The 23749-nt window shown below is 42.4% G+C and overlaps 1 protein-coding gene across 3 annotated transcripts in view; it reads right to left on the bottom strand.

Annotated features, from left to right (window-relative positions):
- PDCD6IP (programmed cell death 6 interacting protein) overlaps positions 1-22919 on the bottom strand; it is a 70568-nt gene extending 47649 nt beyond the window's left edge. For 2 of the 3 annotated variants that reach the window (XM_087713015.1, XM_087713016.1), the window contains exons 1-5: positions 22603-22915; positions 12515-12569; positions 11862-11931; positions 8116-8243; positions 5176-5329 (exon numbers count right to left, since the gene is read on the bottom strand). In XM_087713015.1, coding sequence (XP_087569141.1) covers positions 5176-5329; positions 8116-8243; positions 11862-11931; positions 12515-12569; positions 22603-22808 — 613 coding nt within the window. In that variant the 5' untranslated portion in view covers positions 22809-22915. Of the gene's footprint in view, positions 1-5175; positions 5330-8115; positions 8244-11861; positions 11932-12514; positions 12570-22602 lie in introns of all 3 variants that reach the window. The other variant, XR_015696383.1, reaches the window with a different exon arrangement.
- Positions 22920-23749: the final 830 nt, after the last annotated feature.

Below are 23749 nucleotides of genomic sequence, written 5' to 3'. Positions count from 1 at the left end.
AAACTGTCCTAACTGGCAACCCCCTCGCACCCGCAGACGGCTTCCTAGGGTTTGTGAATTTTTATAGGCAATTCATCCCCTCCTTCACAAAGATTGCCAAACCCATGACAAACCTCCTAAAGACAGGGAGCCCAAGAACAAAACCTTGCCTGGGACAATCTCTACAAAAGCATTCAAAATACTAAAAGAAATGTTTGCAAAGGAACCTGAGCAACCCTTCACGATCCAAACAGACGCAGTGGAGAACTGCTACTCCAAAGAAACAACCAAGGAAACTTACAACCCTGCACTTACACCGCCTACAAGCTCACAGACACAGAGAGGCAATGGGCCTTATGGGAAAAGGAGGCTTTCCTGATGAGATGAGCACTGCTAACCGGAGACACCTGTTGGAAGAAACCATTCGAAGTCTGCACTAACCACAAAAATATGGAGGCTCTCAGGACCCCGCGGAAACCCAAGCAAGTCCAATGGATTCAATACTTCAACCGTTTCAACCTCGTACTAAATCACATTCCAGGGGGAAGGAACTTTCTAGCTGACGCCCTCTCCCGCATGCCTCAGTACAAATGCAAACGGGAGCAGATGGTGGATGCCATCATTCCCTCTACCCAAATAGCTGCCCAAGTGACCACCAGATGACAACGCTGTGACCGGCAAGACTAACCAGCAAACAACCTAACCATGACACTCAAACTGAACTGTTAGCAGACCCCTGGTTCTGAAACAACCAACACATCTTGACAAATAGAGATGACCTCGCATTGAAGGGGATGAAACTCTACATCCTGAAATACCTATGCATTCTAATTCAAAGCTATAAGAAACAGGCAGATAAACATCGAGCTACAATGGACATTCTGGGTGGGAGAGAAGGTTTACTTCTCCACAAAATATTTGAGGTTTATATTCCCTAGCAAGAAACTGGGACCAAAGTTCATGGGACCATTCCCCATAGTAAAGATCATCAATCCAGTCACAGTGAAATTGAAACTGCCCCAACTGCTAGGGAACATACACCCGGTATTCCATAGCAGCCTCTTAAAACCCATGGTCGGATCCACTCTGGAGACCACTACCCTGGGCCCTGTGGTCATAGGGGGCCAAACCCATTATGAGGTGCAATGAATCCTTGATTCGAGGTCGCACAGGAGACAACTCCCATGATTAATCAAGTAGAAGGGCTACTCCTTGTCAGAGGCATCTTGGGTAAAGAGTAGAAATATCCAGGCTGATTGCCTTATAGCAAAATTCCATGTAGAACATCCAAACAAGTCTGGGAGGAGGACGTAGCCTTAAATCCTATACTTGTACTCTAATTGTTTTTGCTTCGCACAGATTGCTTTTGGAAAGTGAGGGGAACCAAATGTCAACTCCTAAAGTTGTCATAGTGAGGAGAGGGGGGAGAGCACAGTCCACGCATACTTTCAGCTAAAGTCGGATCTCAAGATTACCGCAGCAGACTTGGGAGGGGAGCACCTCATTAGGGAATGTGATTTATGACACACACTGTGGGGAAGGAAGGAAGAGAGGTAAAGTTCAGCTGTATTTCAAATAAGGCTAAGATCTGACTGCACAAAAGAGGCATTGTCAAAATGCTCCTAATAAATGACTGGTTCTCTTTTGAAATCTGACTTGAGGCTCATGAATCAATTAGGGCATTTTTTTGGAAACCCGACAACTTCTAGAAAATGCATAAAGCTAAATTATTTCTTAAAAGCTTCCCTCAAAGAATAAATTATTGAATGAAGCTCAAAGAATAGAGATTTCTCTTCTATGAAGAAATCTTAATAGTTAAAAATCTTAAAAGTTATTTCAAGATTTGCAAACTTTTAATTTTTGCACTGTTATGAACCATACACTTTAAATTAATGCATTCAAATAATGCATACAGTATTGGTATGAATTCTGAACTGCACTATCCATCAGCAAGAATGTATCACTTGATGGCCATCCAGAAATGCATAGTACGCTAAGTTAATCATATACAATACTGATACGTATCAGTATTATCTGTATCTTTAAATCTTTAAAAATCATTTAAATTATTTCCATTTTAATGTTGATTCTTCTATTTTTAAATGTTTCTTTTTATATATTTATTGTCTATTGTATGTCACCAGTTACTTACAAATTAGATAAGCTATTCATATAGTTATATGAATAGGATAAATTACACTTGAAAACTTTGATTGCCAATATGAGAAATGTTGTTGGCAGGTATTTTTATGTGGATAGGTACAATCTATCCATATGAAAATATTCTATGGAAATAAAATATTTTTATCAAAGAAAACAATTTTATGTAGATAAAAATAAATCCTATACATTGGTCAAAGATGGTAATTGAATTTGTTACAGTTATAGAGTGCAGGTGAAACTCAAAAAATTTGAAGTTCATTTATTTCAGTAATGCAACTTAAAAGGTGAAACTAATATATAAGACTCATTACATGCAAAGATAGTTTAAGCCGTAATTTGTCATAATTGTGATGATTATGGCTTACAGCTCATGAAAACCCGAAATCCACAATCTCAGAAAATTAGAATATTGTGAAAAGGTGCAATATTCTAGGCTCAAAGTGTCCCACTCTAATCAGCTAATTAAGCCATAACACCTGCAAAGGGTTCCTGAGCCTTTAAATGGTCTCTTAGCTTGGTTCAATAGAAATCACAATCTTGGGAAAGACTGCTGACCTGACAGTTGTGCAGAAAACCATCACTGACACCCTCCATAAGGAGGGAAAGCCTCAAAAGGTAATTGCAAAAGAAGTTGGATGTTCCCAAAGTGCTGTATCAAAGCACATTAATAGAAAGTTATATGGAAGGCAAAAGTGTGGAAGAAAAAGATGTACAAGCAGTAGGGATGACCGCAGCCTGGAGAGGATTATCAGGAAAAGGCCATTCAAAAGTGTTGGGGACTTTCACAAGGAGTGGACTGAGACTGGAGTCAGTGCATCAAGAGCTACCACATACAGACGGATCCTGGACATGGGCTTCAAATGTCATATTCCTCTTGTCAAGCTGCTCCTGAACAACAAACGTCAGAAACGTCTTACCTGGGCTAAAGAAAAACAGATCTGGTCTGTTGCTCAGTGGTCCAAAGTCCTCTTTTCTGAGGAGAGCAACTTTTGCATCTCATTTGGAAACCAAGGACCCAGAGTATGGAGGAAGAATGGAAAGGCACACACTGCAAGATGCTTGAAGTCCAGTGTGAAGTTTCCACAGTCTGTGTTGATTGGGAGCCATGTCATCTGCTGATGTTGGTCCACTGTGCTTCATTAAGTCCAGGGTCAATGCAGCCGTCTACCAGGAGATTTTGGAGCACTTCATGCTTCCTTCTGCAGACAAGTTTTATGGGGATGCTGACTTCATTTTGCAGAAGGACTTGACACCTGCCCACACTGCCAAAAGCACCAAAACCTGGTTCAATGACTGTGGGATTACTGTGCTTGATTGACCAGCAAACTTGCCTGACCTGAACCCCATAGAGAATCTATGGGGCATTGCCAAGAGAAAGATGAAAGACATGAAACCGAACAATGCAGAAGAGCTGAAGACCTCTATTGAAGCATCCTGGTCTTCCATAACACCTCAGCAGTGCCACAGGCTGATAGCTTGCCATGCCACATTGAGGCAGTAATTGCTGCAAAAGGGGCCCAAACCAAGTATTGAGTACATATGCATGCTTATACTTTTCAGAGGTCCGATATTGTTCTATGTACAATCCCTGTTTTATTGATTGCATGTAATAGTCTAATTTTCTGAGATTGTGGATTTTGGGTTTTCATGAGCTGTAAGCCATAATCATCACAATAGTGACAAATCACGGCTTGAACTATCTTGCTTTGCATGTAATGAGTCTATTTCATATATTAGTTTCACCTTTTAAGTTGCATTACTGAAATAAATGAACTTTTGCATGATATTTAATTTTTCGAGTTTCACCTGTAGCTGTTGTGTCCAGCCTTAACTATTAACTGTAGTATGATTGTGGTTTGCTATCATGGATATGGATATGTGTGTGTTTGTGTGTGTGTGTGTGTGTGTGTATAACTGTTCTGACACCCCACTTTGCTCGTTCAGAAACGACAGCCAGACAGAACTTCAAAGGAAATATCTTTATCAGTCCCAGCTTTTGCTGGCTGCGAGCCCAAAATAAACATAGATAAATTCTCTGGCAAAAAGTTAAACAGCAAATGCAAACCAGGTTTACATAAAGCAAATCACTTATCCAAGTGCTTCTTTGAATCATGAACACGAACTAGACCAGGAACGGAACGGGACTAACGAATGAACGATGTTGACTTCTGCAACTAAGGCGTGGCACCATCAGTCTTTTGTCCACAGGAGGAGATCCTTAATGAGCCCCAGCTACATTGTTATCTTCTCCTATGACCATCCTGAAACCACTCACAGTAGATTTCTGTGTCAGTCTGATAGCAGCTCCAAAGGCTCCTACCGAGCCACAACATAGATACATGCATACATACATACATACACACACACACACACAATTTATTTATTTATTTTAAATTTAATTCTTATTATTATACACCAGCTAAAGTAGCAATAGACAGGTAATCTTTAAGTTCATTAAATAAATGAATAAATTAAAATTCCTTGAATCATCGTATGATATTTTGACTTCTACATTTAAATTACATTATAGGAATAGCAATGTATAAATTACATTGCTAAGACGCTGAGTTTCTCAATCAGAAAGGTTGGCAGTCCAGTGGTTCGAATCCATAATGCCCTGTAACGGAGTGAGCCAACCTAGTGGCTCAAAAACACGTAAAAAATGCAACTAGAAAAATAGGGACCACCTTGGTGGGAAGGCAACAGCATCTGTGCGACTTCAGCATTTAGTCATGCCGGCCACATGACCACAGAGACGTCTTCGGACAGCTCTGGCTCTTCGGCTTTGAAATGGAGATTAGCATCACCCCTAGAGTCAGCAATGATTAGCACATATGCGCGAGGGGAACCTTTAACTTTACCTTTAAAATTACATTAAATTTTCCAGCATTCAATATAATTGAAAGCACCCACTTAAAACTTGAAATTGAAAATATGTCCAATTTGAATAAATATACTAATATTTCCAATGATTTTAATTTCTGGCAAAAATAAGATTATAAAATCTATATATTTCCACTTTATATCACATACCTCTGGTAGCTTTCAGGAAAAAAACTTCTTGACCTTGAGCCAGCATGATAAGACTTAGTGTGCCAACTGTATCTGGAGAAATATCAACTGTAGGTTCTCGATTTAATGAAGAGAGGACGGTATCTTTAATATGCTGGAAAGCACCACTAGCAAACTTGGAAAAAATAATACATTTTATTATAGAAGTGTGCTAAATACTATAGTGAAAAACACTAGAAAGATAAACATTCTATTTAAGTACTGTTCATATTGCATTTAATTTAATTGGATGTGAATTGGATGAGAAAGGCTACTATAAGTTTTTACTGTATTTCTGCATCCAAGGCTGTTAGAATTTCATTGATGTCAATACAATTTAAGTCAGTTGAGAAGAGGAAGTATGTCTCAACCTTTTCAAATTGATGGTACATTTGGAATTTGGAGAACATATTGTTGATGATTCTTTAAAATGGCTATTAAGGATTTGTCACAAATAATTATCATTAGGATATAACTATTCATATAGCACATATTAGAATTCAGTATTGTAATTCTTTTTATTATTCCTATTACCTATTTAGCATTCCCTATTAACCCTTCTAGCCTAAATCCTGTTTCAGTGTAAGCTAGTTGGGTGCCAAGCCTACTTTTGGGGAGGTCTTATATTTTTCCCATTTTTTCCCCCACTTAGCGCCTGCATGGCCTCACTAAACAGCTGATCTGCACCGCTTTCAGAGCCTGAACCTCCTCCACAAAACAGCTGAGCTGAGCCTGCATGTCTTCGCTAAACAGCTTCGCAAAACAAAATCAGCTGTTTAGTGAAGACACACAAGCTCAGCTATTTTGCAGAGGACATTCAGGCTCCCAAAAAGAGCCTGAGCCTGAATGTCTTTTCTAAACAGCATTTTCCTGCTGAGCCTTCAGCGTTGCAATCCTGGGATACGCTGAAGGCTTGCCGGGGGAGGGGGGAAACCTTTTCGGCGATTGGCAGGAAAATGGGGAGGGGGATTTTTCTGCCTATCCTCCTTTTCTTAAACTCAGCACAGAAAAGGAGGACAGGCAGGAAAATCCCCCTACCTATTTTCCTGCTGAGCCTTCAGCTGCGGGGGGGTGGGGGTGGAAGCAGCCTGCAAAGTGCACCCTGTCCCTTTCAAGAAATTGTCCGTGCATGTGTTCGTGTGTGTGTCTGTGTGAGAGAGAGAGGGGGGGGGGGAGGGAGAGAAACAACAGAGGAGAGTAACAAGAATTGCAGGCAACTCACCGCCATTTCTCCCCCCCCCCTCTCACACACACAAACACAATGTTGAGAAACGGTGGAGGGCAGACAACCAGGTAAGGGAACTTACCCTCCCCAGCCTTCAGCTCGGCATCTGCTCAGGGTGGCACCCCGAGGCCTGGCACCTCCGTAGGCAACCCCCACCTGGCTAATACGATGGGCTCCCTCGTAGTACCTCCTCTCCCATGTGAGGCAGGCTACATCTGTGTGGCCATGCAGCAGAAGCGACACGGTCGATTCTTGCCCACAGCATTGGCAGCCAGGATCTGGCCACAGCTGCCACCAGCTGAGATCAGCAAGAAGACTCGTTGAACTGGAGGCTCCACGCACATGCAGCAGCCGCCCAGGAAGAGAAGTGTGTGCCGGAGCCAAAACGATGAGCCTCGCCAACTTCAGAAACCAGGGATCTTGCAGGCCATGTAAAGGACACCCAAATCCCTGGGTTGTTTGCAACTCGAGCAAGGCGCCTAACCATCCACCCCAAACCAAGCAGCAGGGAGGCTTCGGGACAATGCTTGGGACTACCCAGCTAAAGGCAGCACCCTTCTAACGCTTGCTGCCCTGGCAAAGGCAAGGTGGACGCAGGCATGAGTTGCACAGGCCTCTTTTGATGGCCTCCCCGCCCCCGGCGCTGTGCAAGCCCCAGAGCAGTGCCAGGAAGGTGGCGGTATTGCAGGATTGCAACGCTGAAAGCTCAGGATGGAACCTTTTTGGTGATCAGCAGGAAAATGGGGAGGGGATTTTTCCTGCCTGTCCTCCTTTTCTTAATCTGTGCTGAGCTTAAGAAAAGGCAGCCTTCAGTGTTGTAATCCTGGCATAGGCTGAAGACTTGGGGGAGTGGGGAGCCTTTTCAGTGATTGGCAGGAAAATTGGGAGGGGTTTTTTCCTGCTTGTACTCCTTTTTCTGCCTATACTTCCAAAGCCTCCACGCTACTTGGGGACAGACAGCTGTGTGGTTTGCTCGAGTTGCAAAAAAACCTGGGGATTTGGGCAGCCTGGTTTCCGAGGCTGGCAAGGCTCAGTATTTGGGCTCCAACACACTCTTCTCTTACCGTGAGGTGACCATGCATGTGCGGTGCCTCTAGCTCATCAAGAGCAGGGGGGGAACCCTTTCAAACAGCGTTGCCTGCAATTCTTCTTACTCCCCTCCATTCTCTCTCTCTCTCTTTCTCTCTCTCTCTCTCTCACACACACACAGACATTTAATTGCTTGAAAGGGACAGACTTCACTTTGCTTCTACCATAAGCAGATGCATCCCACAATCTTTCAGAATTGCCTGCCTTTTTGTCCTTTTTTCAAGCAGCAGCAGCTGAGCAGAGGTGGGGAGGAGGGGGAGTCAATTCCAACAGGCCACATGGCTTTCTGCCTCATCGCTGGAAACATCTCCAGGCACCCGGAGAGACAGAACTTGGAGCCCTTGCTGGGTCAGTTGACCCATGGGCCGTGGTTAAGGATCAAGGTGACCGGGGAAGGGAAGATTACCTCCTGGGCTGGCCACACCCACCTTCTTCACTAGGGCTTAGTTTTGAGGTAGTCCCCCCAAAAAACAATCAGTGGAAGACTTACTTTCAGGATAGTCGTATTTTGATGAAAACATGGTACTGATCTTTTAAAGATATATTCCTAATGTTTAAACAAAGCAACTTCCAAATTCTAATAATTTGTTAACCATAGAGAAGAATACCTGATAAAATTTAGCAGCAGCTTTCATCCCTTCATCACTCTCAAGATTCTGTTCTGATGCTATTTGACTGGCCAATGCTCCACAATTAAATAATACACATATTTTCTCATAGCTTAAACTTGCCAAAGCTGAAACAAAGTGCATACAAATCAACATTCTTATCTATAAACAGTAATGGAGCCTGTAGTAATTAATAAAAGTAAAAACAATAATAAGCATACATCAATGAATCTGCAGATCTATGGAATTCATTAAATAAGTTATACACAATTCTTTTTTTAACAAAATCAAAATTAATATTAGTTGATTTCCAGGTGATCTAGTTGCTAATAAAACTTTTATGATTTGAGATGAAAAAATTTAAATAATTGTCATTGCATTCATATCATTGTGTTATTTGCCTTTATGGGTTCTGGGTAAACACAACTAGCTTGATTTCTTGAAAAATAATGAAGTGGAGCTGACAACCACAGCAAAATAAGGAGCCAGAGAATAGATTGGCTCTTCAGAATTCCAGATCAAGGAAATTGTGGTATTGGCCACAATCACTTTATGTAATAGTTCCCCAAAAAGGGATCAAAACATAATCTCTCCAGCAGATTTTGGAGTTTTCCAAACCAAGTGAAAGCCTTCACTGATAAAGTTGTAGTTCAGAGCAAGGAGTCTGTAATCCCGGGTTACAAGAGTTCCCTTAGCAAAAGTTCAAAGTTATGCGACCAGCACCCCCTAGTCCGTGATGGCAAACCTATGGCGTGCGTGCCATTTGTTAGGGCATGTGAGGCGTTGCCCTGTCAGCTGACATCAGCCTTCATTTTCAGCCATTCCCAAACTTCCATGTTGCCCATAGGGCTGTTTTTCACTCTCCGGAGGCTTCAGGAAGCCTCTGGAGCCTGGGGAAGGCGAAAAACGAATCCATAGAGGGCCAAAAGCGGGGGTGGTGGAAATCGTGCATGCATGTGCATAGGGGGAGGTCGCACGTGCATGTGTGTAGGGGATCATCCGCATAGAATTATGGGTGTGGACACACCCATGCATGACAACCCCCCCCTGCGCTCCCTCCACTTTTGGCACATAATGGGAAAAAGATTAACCATCAATGCCCTAGCGTTTATGAACAAGACCCAAAACTACAAATCTTGCAACAGCACAACCTGTTGCAGGCCAAAATGGAGCCTCCAGGGATCCATGCCTCAGATGCTCCATTTTGCCTGCAATGGGCCAGGGAAGGCCCGCAGAGGGCCAAGCAGAGCATTGGCGGGGCACACAAGGCTGGAGAGGAGACTGCTTGCTAGATCTTCACAGGGTAAGTGACCCAATGTAGTATGCTCCATGGGGGAAGCAATTTGGAGAGCATGAGGTATTTCAATGGGTCAGGGAGGCCTCGGGTGGCCTTAGGCAGATAGCCTATTCCAGTGGTCCCCAACCCCCGGTCCGCGGACCGGTGCCGGGCCGTGGAGTACCTGGCACCGGGCCACGCAGCGGCCAGGGGCCATGATCGCTCTTTTAAATCCGCTCCTCTTAAATGCATTTCTCTCCCCCCACCTTTGGTCTCATCCTCGGCTCTCTCTCCCTCCCTCCCTCCCCGTCTCCTCCCTTCTCTCTCCCCCCCTCTCGCACCGATCCATCGCCAGGGAAAGAGAGAGTGAGAGAGGAGAGAGAGAGGGAGAGAGGGAGGGAGTCAAGAAAACTGTTCCGGCCGCCGCTGAAATGACTCAGTAACTTTTGCGCTTGGATCTGCTTTTTCAAACCTCCCCCAATCATCATCGCCTTCCTTCCCGCCCTGCCGCGCTTGGTCTGGCTCTTTTCTTTTTTTGCTCTCTCCTCGGCTTTTCCTGCTTTCTCCCTGCAATTTTGTCACCCAGATGCATGCTGTGGTTCACGAGTGCGGCTCGGTTTTATGTGTCCGCTTCTCTCCCCTTCTCTCCACACACCCCCCACCTCCATTTAATTATTTTTTTTTAAAGAAAGAAAACCGTAGTTCTGCCAATTGCAAAAAAAAAAGTGTGTGTGCGTGCATATCTGCCGGTGGGTGGGTGTTTGTGTGGTGTGTGTGTGTGTGTATGCGCGCGCGCGGAGAGAGACTGGTTGGAAAGGAAGGACAGGACTGGCGGTGTGTGTTTCTGCAGCCCCTCCGGTGGAGGCTGCACTAGCCTCAGATCTGGTGTTTTTTTTCCCCCCTCTCCTTTTTCCGGCAGGTCGTTTTAATCCTTGCTAATTACTTTCTGTTCTTCGCTTGCCAGCTTCCTTCCCACCCTCCTTCCTCCTCCCCCCCCCCCGGCCGGGTGCGCCTCCCCGCTTTTACTCCCAAACAGTTATATATTTATATATATATTTATTTTCTCTCTCTCCACGGCATTCGCGCGCGCGCTCTGTTCTTTGCCCACCGAATGTGGTGGGGAGGGGGAGGGCGGGCAGAAAGGTTGGTCCGGGTTGAGGGTTCAGGATGGTCTTTGAGGAACATAAGTCTGTCCGGGGGGGGGGGCATATTAAAGCACTTTATATTTATGTAATTGTATTTTATTTTGTAAGGCATGTTTAAATACAATAAAATAAAAGTTGTTTAATCAAAACAATCTGATATATAAACAATCAATGTGTCATCGCAAACAACGCCCCCCCACCCCTGCGCGCGCTCAGCGGGCCACGGTAAAATTATCAAAGGCTGACTGGTCCGTGGCGATAAAAAGGTTGGGGACCACTGGCCTATTCTATCAGAAGGCCACCCAAGGCCTTCCACACCCTGAAATACCCTATGTGCACTTAACGAGCCTCACATTTGATTAGTGAATGCCTTCGCGAAATGAGGGAGTAATCTCATTCAAGATATGAGATTCACTCCCATGAATTGTCAGGTTACAAATGGAATGGGCAGGCTCCATTATATTCGTAACTCAAGGACTATCTGTGTTTGCATACTTGGATTTCTTAATCAGTTCCAGAAATTGCTGGGCCAAGGTATGGCTGCAATTATTGGAAGGTAAGTAGTAGGGCAGCTCCACCTCCTCCCATCCCCACCCTAACTTAACTTGTGCACCCTGGAGAGGGTGGGGTCTTAATTAGGGTTTATTTTGGGAGTAGGACTTAAATCAAGCTAGGGCTTACTTTCCGAGTAGGTTGTATTTTTGGGGAAACAAGTACATTCTTTATAAACATTCAATATTTATATGTTTGCTTTTGGGATATATGTCTAATGGAATAAGAATGCCAATCTGACTATCAAAATACAAAATGATAATGTGGTTCAATTCTGGTTCTGGCTTGATTCTAGTTTCTTTCAACTGATAAAGCATAGAAAGTAGGTAATGAAAAAAAAAACCTGATAGGATCTACAATATTTACACAGTTAGGTAGCCTCAAGGTGCCTCAACAACTTAAAACCTCTAGGGTTGTGAAGATGAAGAATATATTTGCAAAATCAATAGAAAGTAGTTTTCTTAGCACAAACCAATTTCATATGTATCATTCCAATGAAAATTTTATTAAAACTAAGCAATCTTTTAGTAAGCAAGTATATTATTCCATTCTGCTTGTTTCTAAGGATAAAAACAAAAATTATGCTCAAATTCATGAAGGAAGACACATGTCTCTTCCGCAGAATCAGTTAAAGTGACTTTTAAATTAGAGTCACATCAGTGAGATGAATTGTGTTGAAATGTAATAAATAAATAAGCAATTCTTTAAAAATATGGTAAGTTAGAATACTTATGAGAAGATTAGATTTCATATATTTTGAATTCTGTAATTACCAAGTTTAACAGATCCGCCAAACAGTGACCCCTTGTCAAAGGCATCTTTCCAGGTAAAAGTTACACAGATCTAAAAATATAAATAAAAACAGTAAATTAATTTCTAGCCTTAAGATAGATGTAAATGTTCCAAAAACTTTCCTTAAGCAGAAATACAAATGTCAAAAACAGTAAAAAGCTGCACCTTATCATTATCTGATAATACATACAGATACAAGGAAGTTTTATGAGAAAATTTGATGTATGGTAAAGAAATGGGTATATTTGAAGTTCCTTTTACATCAATTATTTTATTGTTATAACCAGAATTGGGTGTAGAGTCTTTGTTTTAAAACAATACACATTTATGCAATTCAATTAATTGAACTATTCTTAATTTTTGTAGAGTTAAGTACATACTGAAATTTTCTTGGGAAACTAACATATTCTAAAACTGTGGTTGATATGTATCCTTGTGATCCAAAAGAGTACTCACACTGTATAATAGATGCTTGTCCAAGGCTGATGTTTTCACGGCCTCACTTATTTAATTAGAAAAGTATGACTTAAAAGTGTAGAATTCATTCAAAAGCAACTTTTTATTCCAAAGTCAGCTGCTCTCTTACACATTATATTGCATTTCAAAACAATATTTAAAAGCTTTAATACATCACCTGGTTTTCAGAAAATGGAAATTTTGGTTCAATGGAACACAGTTGATCATAGTATCTGAAATAAACAAATACCACCATAAATGTATATATTGTTGCAAATGTAGCAGATTTGGAATCCACAAACCCATGAATGAGATGGCTATCTCTATATGAACACATAGTTTGACCTTCCTTTCCTCCCCGCCCCTCCCGTATGTACAAATATACAAAGTATGCATATAAAAAATATTTTCTATATATATGTATATGTACATACATGTATGTATGTGTATATATACACTTAATATATGTATGTACATATACATACATATAGAAAAGATGTTGTGTAGCCATTTTTATGTACAATGTACAGCAATATCTAATTAATTAGTATGTATTTTAAGTATGTAATATGTTTTATGGATTGGTTACTGAGTGAAATTTAAAAATCTATTTTACTAAAGATTTTGTCTTTTTAAAACATAGCGAGCATAGTTCATAGAAAAAGGTTGAGTAAAGAATGGGATTTTCATTATTTTAGCTTCTGATTAAAGTTTGGAATCTCCAAAAACCTGGAAAAGTTCAGGAATTTTAAAAAGAGACACATTCACTTCAGGACATTTTCTTTCTGCAGAAATAAGTAATATGCAAAGCCTGGAATCTGTGTTAAGTTTTTTAAAATTCTATTTTTGATATTGTGCTATGTTACATGATCCAATCTGGGTCAGGCACCTGGACCAGAGGTTTTGTCTTCTAAGTTTTCAAACTCATGCTGGAGCCCATCTTCAGGGAACTTCTCTTGAGCAATGTGTGTGCTGTTCTGTGTGTGGTATTTATAGTGCCTGTTGTAAGTGGCTTTTTAGATATTGATTGGGGTAAGTCAATGGCTGGCTTTTAAATCACTAGCTGTCAACCACAACCGTAACGGAGTCCAAAATTTCCATTGCTATTTGCTTTTGCTACCCAGCTCTCATCTTCTAAGTAGTTGACTGTCTGGTGGTAAATCAACATTCCTGTTGGCCGATGAGGGGCGTGTTTCCCAGACTTCAATCACTTTCCTGGCTGTTTTTATGCCTGCTTGTCCAAAAATCTTAGTAGCTGCAATCTACCTTCCCATCTATCCTACATAGTCATTGGCAATTCATGCAGGGATTCAGTAGTTTACATTGGAAGTACCCCCCACCTCTAAGCCAATGAGATTGAACCTGGGAAACAGGTCCTCATCAGTCAACAGGAGTGCTGATGAGCCTATCACAAGTACTTAGAAGCACAAGCAAATGACAGCTAATGACTTAAAAAGTATTCATTAATACACTCCAATCAACATCTAAGAATCCACTTACAATAGGTACTATAAATACCATACACAGAATATAGCACACTGTGCTAGAGAGAAGTTCCCTGAAGATGGGCTTCAGCATGAGTTCGAAAGCTTAGAAGACAAAATCTCTGACTGACCCAGATTGGATCCTGCAACATTATCGTGGGGCACGTATATTTGCCTTCATTGTACTAATCCTCGCTTAACAATAATTCATTCAGCAACTGTTCAAAATTAGGATGGTGCTGAATTAAAGGACTTACAACCAGTATCCAAAGTTACAATCATTGCAGCATACCTCGTAATCACACAAATGCAATCTGGCCTCTTGGCAATCTGTTCATCTTTACAATGGGATGTCAAGATTCCACAATCATGTGAACCTCAGAAAGTGTATAGTGAAGTTTGCAGGAAAAACATATCACTACTGCAGAAATCCTTCTGGTTCTTGAGATCAGGCTGAAAAAGGTTGTTGAGACCCATTTTGGGACACATCTTTTTCAGCCAGTTTCTTGGAAAGCAGAATGACAGCCTGCTGCTGACTTAAAAAGTCCTTTATGAAAACCAAGCAGGATTTTAGTATGGCTCATTTTCACCATGGCATTTGTAACCTTTTGCATATAGAGGGAACTGGCACCGTCCATGGGAGAAAGGATTTCAGCTTTCTTTCTCTGGCACAGTGTAGCAGTTCTCGTCTCCATATGTGAAACAGAACAGCCATGCTGGGTTAAAGAAAGAAAGGTCAGATCTTTGGGATCTGAGTTTTGATTTTCCAGCAGAGACTAGGAATTCCCTTCTATTCACAAGGGAATGCTGCCCGTCCACTTTCAGAAGACAGCTCTTTCAATCTAGCCTCTTAATGACCTCTGTGATCACTTAGCAACTGCAACTGGGAAGGTGGAAGTGCAATCACTGAGCAAGCAGTCATAGGGGCACCTCATTTAACAACTGCAACAACGTTTAGGCAAAAAGTCAGGCATACTTGGGGTCATATGTGTTTTATCTTTCTGGTATTTAATTGCAGCTTTCAGGCTATTTTTATGAAAATGTATTTTTTCTTAAAATCTTATTGTCATTTTTAATAATTTGAACTTTTTCTGATCTGAAATGTTTTAGGCAAAATATTCTTAATTCATAGCAACCCATATCAGTCTTTAGGCCATCAAAATATTGTATTTCATTTCAGAAAACATTTCTTAACTAATTTGCAACATCATGGTTTGAACAGCTCAATAATACGTATTTTCTTTAAAAAGCACTTTTAAAAAATGAAGCTTGATTTTGTCCACCAAGTTTATCCACCAAGGGAGAAAAAGAGAGAGAAATATGAATCTATATGGAATACAACCAGGAAGTGCTATTACAGAAATTATTTCACTTTTTGACTGTAACATAAAGGCAATACAAGGCACAAAAGCTCTTCTTATCCAGACCTGAGAATTACTATGTGGATGTCAAGTTAAGACACCCTGGAAGTCTAATCGCAAGAACTAGCAAGCCGTTATACCAAATATAGAGGCTGTGCTGACACTTCCCCACCCACATACAATGCCCCCCCTCGCCGTTTCAATGGCAGCCGAAAGCAAGCAGCAAAACAGAGGCTGACATCCGGCCCTCCGTCAGGAAAGGAAATCATCCCTGCAGAAAACGAACAAACATACAAACAACATAAAACAGGAACAAGGAAAGGTGAAAATGTTCACGCCAATCCAGGTCAAGGCTTGTCGGGGTAGGCAGAGTAGAATTTTCGCAAAACTCAAGGAGCCCTCACGTAGGACTTATCGACCCATTCAGCATGAGAGCGTGGAAAATGCTTCCAGAAAACGAGATATTGAATCCGATTTCTATGTTTCCGAGAGTCCAAAATGTCCTTAACCTCAAAATGTTGCTCTCCCTCAATGAGAAGAGGGCCAGGTGGTGCAGGTCGAGGAACTCGCAGAGAGGAAGTGTGTTCTGGCTTCAAAAGGTTGACATGAAACACTGGGTAAACACGGTTAAGGTATTTTAGCAGTTCCAGTCACACCGATACAGGGTTAATAATCTTTACAATAGGAAACGGACCGACGTACTTAGGACCCAGTTTCTTAGACTTCTGGGTGGTTTGGAGAAATTTGGTAGACAAAAACATATGGTCTCCAACCTTGTATTCCCTTTGCTTAGTCTTCTTCTTGTCAGCCTGTTTCTTGTGTGCTCTATAAGCAGCATCCAATGCCTTGTATGCCAAAGGCCAGATTTTGCGGAGTTGGTCACTCCATTCTGACAGAGACAGGACTTGTGGCTTTTCTCGTGGTACCTCCGGAATAGGTACAAAATCATGGTCAAACACTACTTTAAATGGCGTAAAACCCGTACTGCTGTGCACCGAGTTGTTATAGGCCACTTCAGCATGAGGTAACAACTCAACCCAATTAACTTGCTGATAATTAATGAAACACCGGAGGTACTGTTCCAAAACAGAATTAGTCCTTTCACAAGCTCCGTTAGTCTGCAGATGGTGGGCGGAGCTTAGCCCCTGGGCGGAGCCAATCAACTTCAAAAACTCCTTCCAAAATAAAGAGGTGAATTGTACCCCCCTATCAGAGATAATGCGGTCTGGTACACCATGCAGGTAATATACATATGTAATAAACAATTTAGCTAAGGATTTAGGAACATGGAACAAAATGAACTTGTTTGGAAAACAAGTCTGTAATGACCCAAATCACAGTATTTCCTTGACTTTCAGGTAATTCAACAATGAAATCCATAGATATTTCTTTCCACGGTGCCTCCAAACGGGCCATGCCCTGGAGCAGGCCCTGGGGTTTCCTTGGTGGGCCCTTCGCAGCAGTACATGTGGGGTAACTGGCAACATAAGATTCAATGTCCTTCTTCAATGACGGCCACCAAAATTGTCTTTTAATGAGATGCAGAGTTTTCACAAATCCAAAATGGCATGCCATGCATGAGTCATGGGCCCGATGTAGAACCAAAGTTCTAATGGCAGCAGGAACATACAATTTAGCTCCTATCCAAGGTAGACCGTCTTTCATGGTATACTCATTGGAATGCTGTTTAAACCACTCATCGGAATCAAGGCCCTCCTTAAGTTTGGAGACGAGGTCCTTTTGTGTCCTCAAAATTAGAGCTGCTCTGGCTTCTAGTGACCACCAGAGCAGCAAGATTCTTCGCTGGGATGACTTGGTGAACCACGCTAAGCTTTGAGCTGTTGTATTGGGGGAGTCTGGAAACAGCATCTGCCATAAAGTTCTTCCCTCCTGGGATATACTTTAAAGTGAAATCAAACCTGTTAAAGTGTTGTGCCCATCTCATCTGTTTGGGGGATAATTTTCGGGGAGTTTTTAATGCCTCCAAGTTCTTATGAACAGTCCACACCTCAAAAGGGTGTTTAGCCCCCTCCAAGAAATGTCGCCAGGTCATTAAAGCCCACCTGACTGCAAAAGCCTCCTTTTCCCATATAGCCCATCGTCTTTCTGTCTCAGTTAGCTTCTGAGAGGTGTAAGCGCAAGGTTGTAGTTTTCCATCAGCATTTGCTTGTAGTAACACCGCCCCCACTGCTACTTCACTTGCATCTGCCTGGACCACAAATGGCGAATCCATGTCTGAGTGTTTCAACACTGGTTCAGCTGCAAACAGTCATTTTAGTTTTTCAAATGCGGCTTGACACTCCATAGTCCAATTTAAGGGCTTTCCTGGTCTAGGTTTGGCCTCCCCCTTTGATTTCAGGAGGTTCGTAATAGGGAGGGCGATGCTGGCGAACGAGGGAATAAATTGACGATAAAAATTCGCAAATCCCAAAAAACTTTGCAACTGTTTGCAGGAGTGGGGGGGGGGTGCCCATTCAGTGACTGCTTGGACCTTTGCTCGGTCCATCTCAATGCCATCATGGGAGATGCGATACCCAAGGTAGTCAATTTTCTCTTGATGAAATTCACTCTTAGACAATTTCGCATACAGTTCCGCTGCCCGGAGTTTTTTAAGTACTGAGCGGACAAGTTTTACATGCTCTTCACATGTTTCCATGTAAATAAGGATGTCGTCAAAATAGAGCATTACGCTTTTGTAGAGGTGATAATGCAAAACGTCATTAATTGCATGAAAACAGCTGGTGCCCCCTGTAGGCCAAATGGCAGTATCTGGAATTGAAAACAGCCAAGAGGGCAGTTGAACGCAGTTTTCCACTCATCACCCTCCTTAATTCTGACCCTGTAATAGGCCTCTCAGAGGTCTAATTTCATGAAAAATTTTCCTTTACCCTACTGGGCCAGCATGTCCTTCATTAACGGTAATGGGTAGAGGTTCTGTATACAGATCGCGTTAAGGTTCTTGTAATTAACACATAAGCGAAAGGATCCATCTTTCTTTTCTCTGAACAAAACTGGAGCAGCAACTCGGGGTCTAGCAGGCTCAATGAATCCCCTCTGCAAATTTTTGTCTATAAACTTCCTTAATTCATCCATTTCGCAGGGGGGCATTGAATAAATCTGAGGTTTTGGAAGTTTTACTCTGGGAAGAATATCAATGCTGCAATCAGTGGCACGATGTGAGGGTAATTTATCAGATGACTTCTCACTGAAAACATCTTTCAGGTCCCAATATTCCTTTGGGATTTTCTCTTCCCCCTCAATTTTTTCTTGCCTCCTGGCTGCTAAGTTTGTTTGTTTGTTTGTTTATTATATTTATATGCCGCCTTTCCCCCCGAAGGGGACTCAGGGCGGCTCACAACTCAAACCAGGGAAGGGGGATACAGACAATTTTTTTTAAAAAAAATGACACATAACAATGCAAAATTTAAAACACACAACAGTCATATCATTCGAGACGGGGGCAACAGCTCTTTAGCCCCAGGCCTGTCGGAACAGCCAGGTTTTAAGGGCTTTGCGGAAGGCCTGGTGGTGAGGGTTCGAATCTCCACAGGGAGTTTGTTTCAGAGGGTCGGAGCGGCCACAGAGAAGGCTCTCCTCTGGGTAGTCGCCAGTCGACACTGGCCGGCGGATGGAATTCGGAGGAGGCCTAATCTGTGGGATCTAATCGGTCTAGTGGAGGTAATTGGCAGCAGGCGGTCTCTCAAGTACCCAGGTCAGTGTTACTCCATTTGGGAGCCTCCCCCTCTCCTTTACTCCGCTTGGGAGCCTCCCCCTCTCCTTCAGTGAGTGTAACAGATCGGATGCGTATCCACCCTTTCCTCCAATTGATGTGTGGATCAATAAGATCAATAATCAAAATAAGGATCAATAAGAGCCAAGGTGGCACAGTGGTTAAATGCAGCACTGCAGGCTACTTCAGCTGACTGCAGTTCTGCAGTTCGGCTGTTCACATCTCACCGGCTCAGGGTTGACTCAGCCTTCCATCCTTCCGAGGTGGGTAAAATGAGGACCCGGATTGTTGTTGGAGGCAATATGCTGACTCTGTAAACCGCTTAGAGAGGGCTGAAAGCCCTATGAAGCGGTATTTAAGTCTAAGTGTTATTGCTATTGCTATATTATGCAACCAGGGTAAGCCTAATATAAGAGGCCGATCCATTCCTGGAGCCACAATAAAACTTATTGACTCTTGGTGAGTTCCCATCCACATGTCTATTGGCTCAGTCACAAAATGGGTCGGACTCCCTCCAGCTATCGAGCCGTCCAAAAACCAATTGGGACCTTCGAAGTTTTTAGTCTTAGGCCCAATTTTTCCACTACTTCGGGGCTAACGATGCAACCCGAATCTAAAAGAGCCAGCAACTTTTCTTGCGCTCCAGTAGAGGGTGCTTTAAGTTCCACTAGGATAGTCATGGGCCCCAATCAGGAGCTTACTAGATGATCGTCATCAGTTTCGGTTTCACTTTCCTCCTATGGTGATTCCTCTTCCCCTGGGGCAGGGTGGATTTGCGGATGAGCCTCCATTGCCTTAATGGCGGTCTCCCTCCTCCCCCCAGGCAGTTTCTCTGGCCTCCTCTCCCCTCTAATAGAGGGCCTTGGGCTCAGTTTGGGATGAGAAATTTGGGTTTGCTTGCCACTTTTCCTTTCATTTAGAGTTCCTTGGGGGGGTTGGGGGGTGGCCTTCTCTCTCCCACTATCTTTGCTATAATTGTCATGGATTAAATCACTTCCCATCTCCGCAGCCAGTTCATAGCAGAGCTGCAATTTGGGGGGGGGGGGGAAACCCCTGTTTACCCAGTTCTTGTTTCCCTGGTTAAGGGATTCATTGTTGGCTTTTGTTTGTTGCTCTATGAGCGTATCATCAAAGTATTTACTCAGAGCAGCCATAAATCTTTTATAGTCTCTCGGTGGGGGGGGGGGTTAGCATCATGCGGGGCCTCCATCCCAATGGCTGCCTTACTTCCCAAAGCCATAGTCATTTTTCTTACCTTGGCTTCTTCAATAAAAAATACGTCTCCGAACTGTTGCATGTAATTCCACAGCTGCCTGAGGGAGAACCATAAGTCTTTTGATTGTCCCACGGTTTTCACACTCTGAGGGAGGTTTTAGCCATCCGGCGTCTGCGAGGGCCCCCTCCTCCTCTTGGAATGTTTTTGGCTGTTGTCAGTGGGGTCATGACTAAATCATTTCGATCAGTTCCTTCAGCCCCCTCCCCCCCCCGGCTTCCCTCAGGCAGAGCAATCTTTCTACAGACTTCTCCTCTGTTCCATGGAGATCCGTTTCTTTTCCAGGGTCATGACTTGAATGTTTCTTTTTCCAAGCCTCTGCAAATTGTTTCATGAGGCTTTCCTCATTCTCCCCCTGGTCGCCGCCTTGCTGGGACATGTTCCAGGGTGTGTGTGTAGGAATTGGGTGCACTCCCCTCGGAAGTTATCAGCTCCGTGCGTATCTGTGACCTTGCTTAATGTCAGGACTGCTTCGCTCAGTAACCAAGAAAGAAACCACTCAACTCCATTTTGCAGAATTAAGAGTACTTTTACTGGTCATGAGTATATAGTAGCCAGGCAAAGCAAGGTCTGAGGCAAAAGCGCGCGTAAGCATAGATATCAATATGGGACCCAACCCCCTCCCCCTGGTAACCTCAGTCCATAGTCCAATCAGTACACCCCACAGGTGTCATGTGGGAGACATCTTCACAAAGCATCATCAGGCTGGTATGCCGGACAGTTGGCCTTGGCGGCAAATCCTTTATCTGCAGCATGCGCAGTAGATAGTGAGAACACCTCCATTTTACAGTCAATCCTGTTCTGACACTTCCCCACCCACATACAATGCCCCCCCCCTCGCCGTTTCAATGGCAGCCGAAAGCAAGCAGCAAACCAGAGGCTGACATCATGGTTGTCTTAAGCATGGGTCACTGATTCATAATCACAATATTTTGGAACAGAGTGGCACAGAAATGCTGTTTAATACCTATGCCCACTATTTTGTGTCATAAATCAATAATCAAACAAACTGAGTTAATTAGAAAATATGTTAATGCTCAGGCCATCTTAATAAGAACCAGTCTAGGTTTCTGCACACTACCCACATATTAATTTTTAGTAAGAAATATTGTTTAATGGATTTTTTTACAAAACCCAGTATGCTGTACAAGATGTTTGACTTTTAGATGAGTAGCTGCTGGACACCAATATTTGTATACATTATATATAAATAATCTGTGCATAACAATGTAATTCATAAAGGCATTTAGTAGAAATATTGAAAATTTAAGTAATACCAAATGCTATTTTTTCTAGTTTATATTAATCTACCCTAGATTTTCAGTGAGAAACATTTATAATTTAAATATAATCTTCAAATTGTCTCTAGAATACTATTGTTGTTATAATTATTTAGCGTATAATGAGAACATGAAAGAAATGTATATACATACTATACATTTGCAGGAACATTATACTTGGCCTCCTTGTAAAATCATCATCCGGAAAACTTAACACTTGCCAAATTAGTGACAATTCAAGAAATTTTATTGGAGTAACAATTTCAAAAACAGATTTAATTTCTACTTCATTAAATATACTTCATATAATTCTAGAAACTACATCTTTTGTGAATGCTTTCAAACAAGATAAGCGCATAAATAGAACAACAATCTAAAATTTCACCGAACAACCATTAAAGATAAAGAAAATTTGCCCAGATGGAGAACACATATACATAAATATCATAAAGAAATCTACAATCGCATAAACTTCCTGGTCAGTTTTCTCTATACTGTAGTATAAGAGGGCCACTCAGGTTCTCTATTCATCTTTACGTCTTTTGGTGAACTCATACATCCTTCAACCAACTTATGCACATAATCCAACTGTGAAGAATTAAGAATGAACTGGTTCCCAGAATGCCCACTATTGGGGCGGGGGGAGGCTGTGCCCAAATATTAGTCACAAAATAAATCCAGGAGGAAGAAAAGGTAACCTAGAAGAACGGGGCGCATCACTTTGCCCGCATCTGCTTCTACTGCCCTAAGGATCGCCAAAGCACCAGGAATGAGTTCGTCTCTTCTATTCAAAGATGCCCAACGAAGACGCTCAAGGATAGCAGTAGAGCGTCGGGTCCTTTATATTAACTCTCAGCTACTAATCCACACTCAACTAACACAAAACCGATGTAATTCGCGTTGTCGTTTTTCTTTTTAAAGGCAAATAGGAGTGCTGTTTGCCGTCGCCTCTACATTCATCCACCCATTGGTAGCGTGATGGCCAGTTGTCGCCGCCACAGCATGGCGCCCGCCTCCGCTCGGGGGCTGGCTCGGTTTACTTGCTCGCAACTCAGCAGGCAAGGCCCACGCGCAGCCTCACTGCGTGCCCACCTGCGTGCCCTCCTCCCACCCACCCCCCGTCTTCCGTGCGCCTCACCTCAGGAGGGTCTCCAGCGAGTTCTCGTGTTTGTCGAGCGAGCGCCCGAGCGCGCTCTTGCGCAGCTTACTGAGTTCTTCGGCGGCTCGGCAATGTTCGGCCTGAGATTCTCCACCCGGGTAGGTCTGTTGTATGAACTTGCAAAGAGGCTTTGCCAAATCTACCTCCGAGGTTTTCTTTAGTTGCACGGTAATAAACGACGCCATCTTCTTCGTTCCTTTCTCGTTCACGTCTCGTTCCCACCCACTACCCACTAATTTTCTACCTCGACACGACGCTACGCCAGATACTGCCTAACCGTTGTCCGCAACTCACTTCCTGATTCTACGTATAAGTTCCAAGTCTCTATGGTACTTTCGGATCATTTACGTCATGTCCACGCGCCCGCAGTCGCAGTGACCTGGCTCCGCCTATTCCAAAGGATTTTAACATAGCTCCACCCAATTTTCTTTTACTTATTTCTCTGGTTCTGCCCAGTATTTCGAAATGTTAAATTTTGTGAAACTTCCTGGTGCTTATAAGTACAAGGAGGTGGAGGAAGCAAGTTAAGGAAAGATGGTTTCTCTTGCAAATAATGCTGTTATTATAATCATATAATCTGTAAATCCGAGGAAAGTTTCCGATGCAACAAAAGCAACCGCATATTGTCTTATCTTAAAAAGATAAGATAAAACTACTATATTACATCTGTTAATCTGGGAAGAAAACTTGTGGATGGGGCTTTGGAATGACTACAGAAAGGATTGTACAACTTTTTTGTTGTAACTGGCATGTTCATTTTTTCCAATGTACATGTTCGATGAAATGGTTTCTATATATTATAACTATAGTTTGCCATTATAGTTTGTACCTTGAGGTTCTTGGTATTTATTTTAATTATTTATTTATTTATTTTTGTTACATAATAAAAATTCTTTTGTGAACAGAGTGTCCCTTTAATTTCTCCTTTAACATTCTCACCAAAAAACATAATTCATTTTACATTATATTCCCATTATTTCCCATTTTAGCCGTATTACTTTTCTTCTCCTATTTTCCAATTTCTAGTTTTTAACATGTACAAACAATATAGTTTTTCTTTCTCTTTAAAAATAAACAATTTATCATTTCTTTTACATCTATTTTCCATTAACAATATGAATCTTCA

This window comes from Thamnophis sirtalis, unplaced genomic scaffold (genome assembly GCF_051295495.1).
Source record: "Thamnophis sirtalis isolate CommonGarterSnake01/CBP01778 unplaced genomic scaffold, rThaSir2_p1.2 scaffold_4, whole genome shotgun sequence".
In the NCBI taxonomy this organism is placed as follows: Eukaryota; Metazoa; Chordata; class Lepidosauria; order Squamata; family Natricidae; genus Thamnophis; species Thamnophis sirtalis.
The sequence above is the reverse complement of the archived record's forward strand: the minus strand, read 5'-3'. Positions and strand labels throughout refer to the sequence as shown.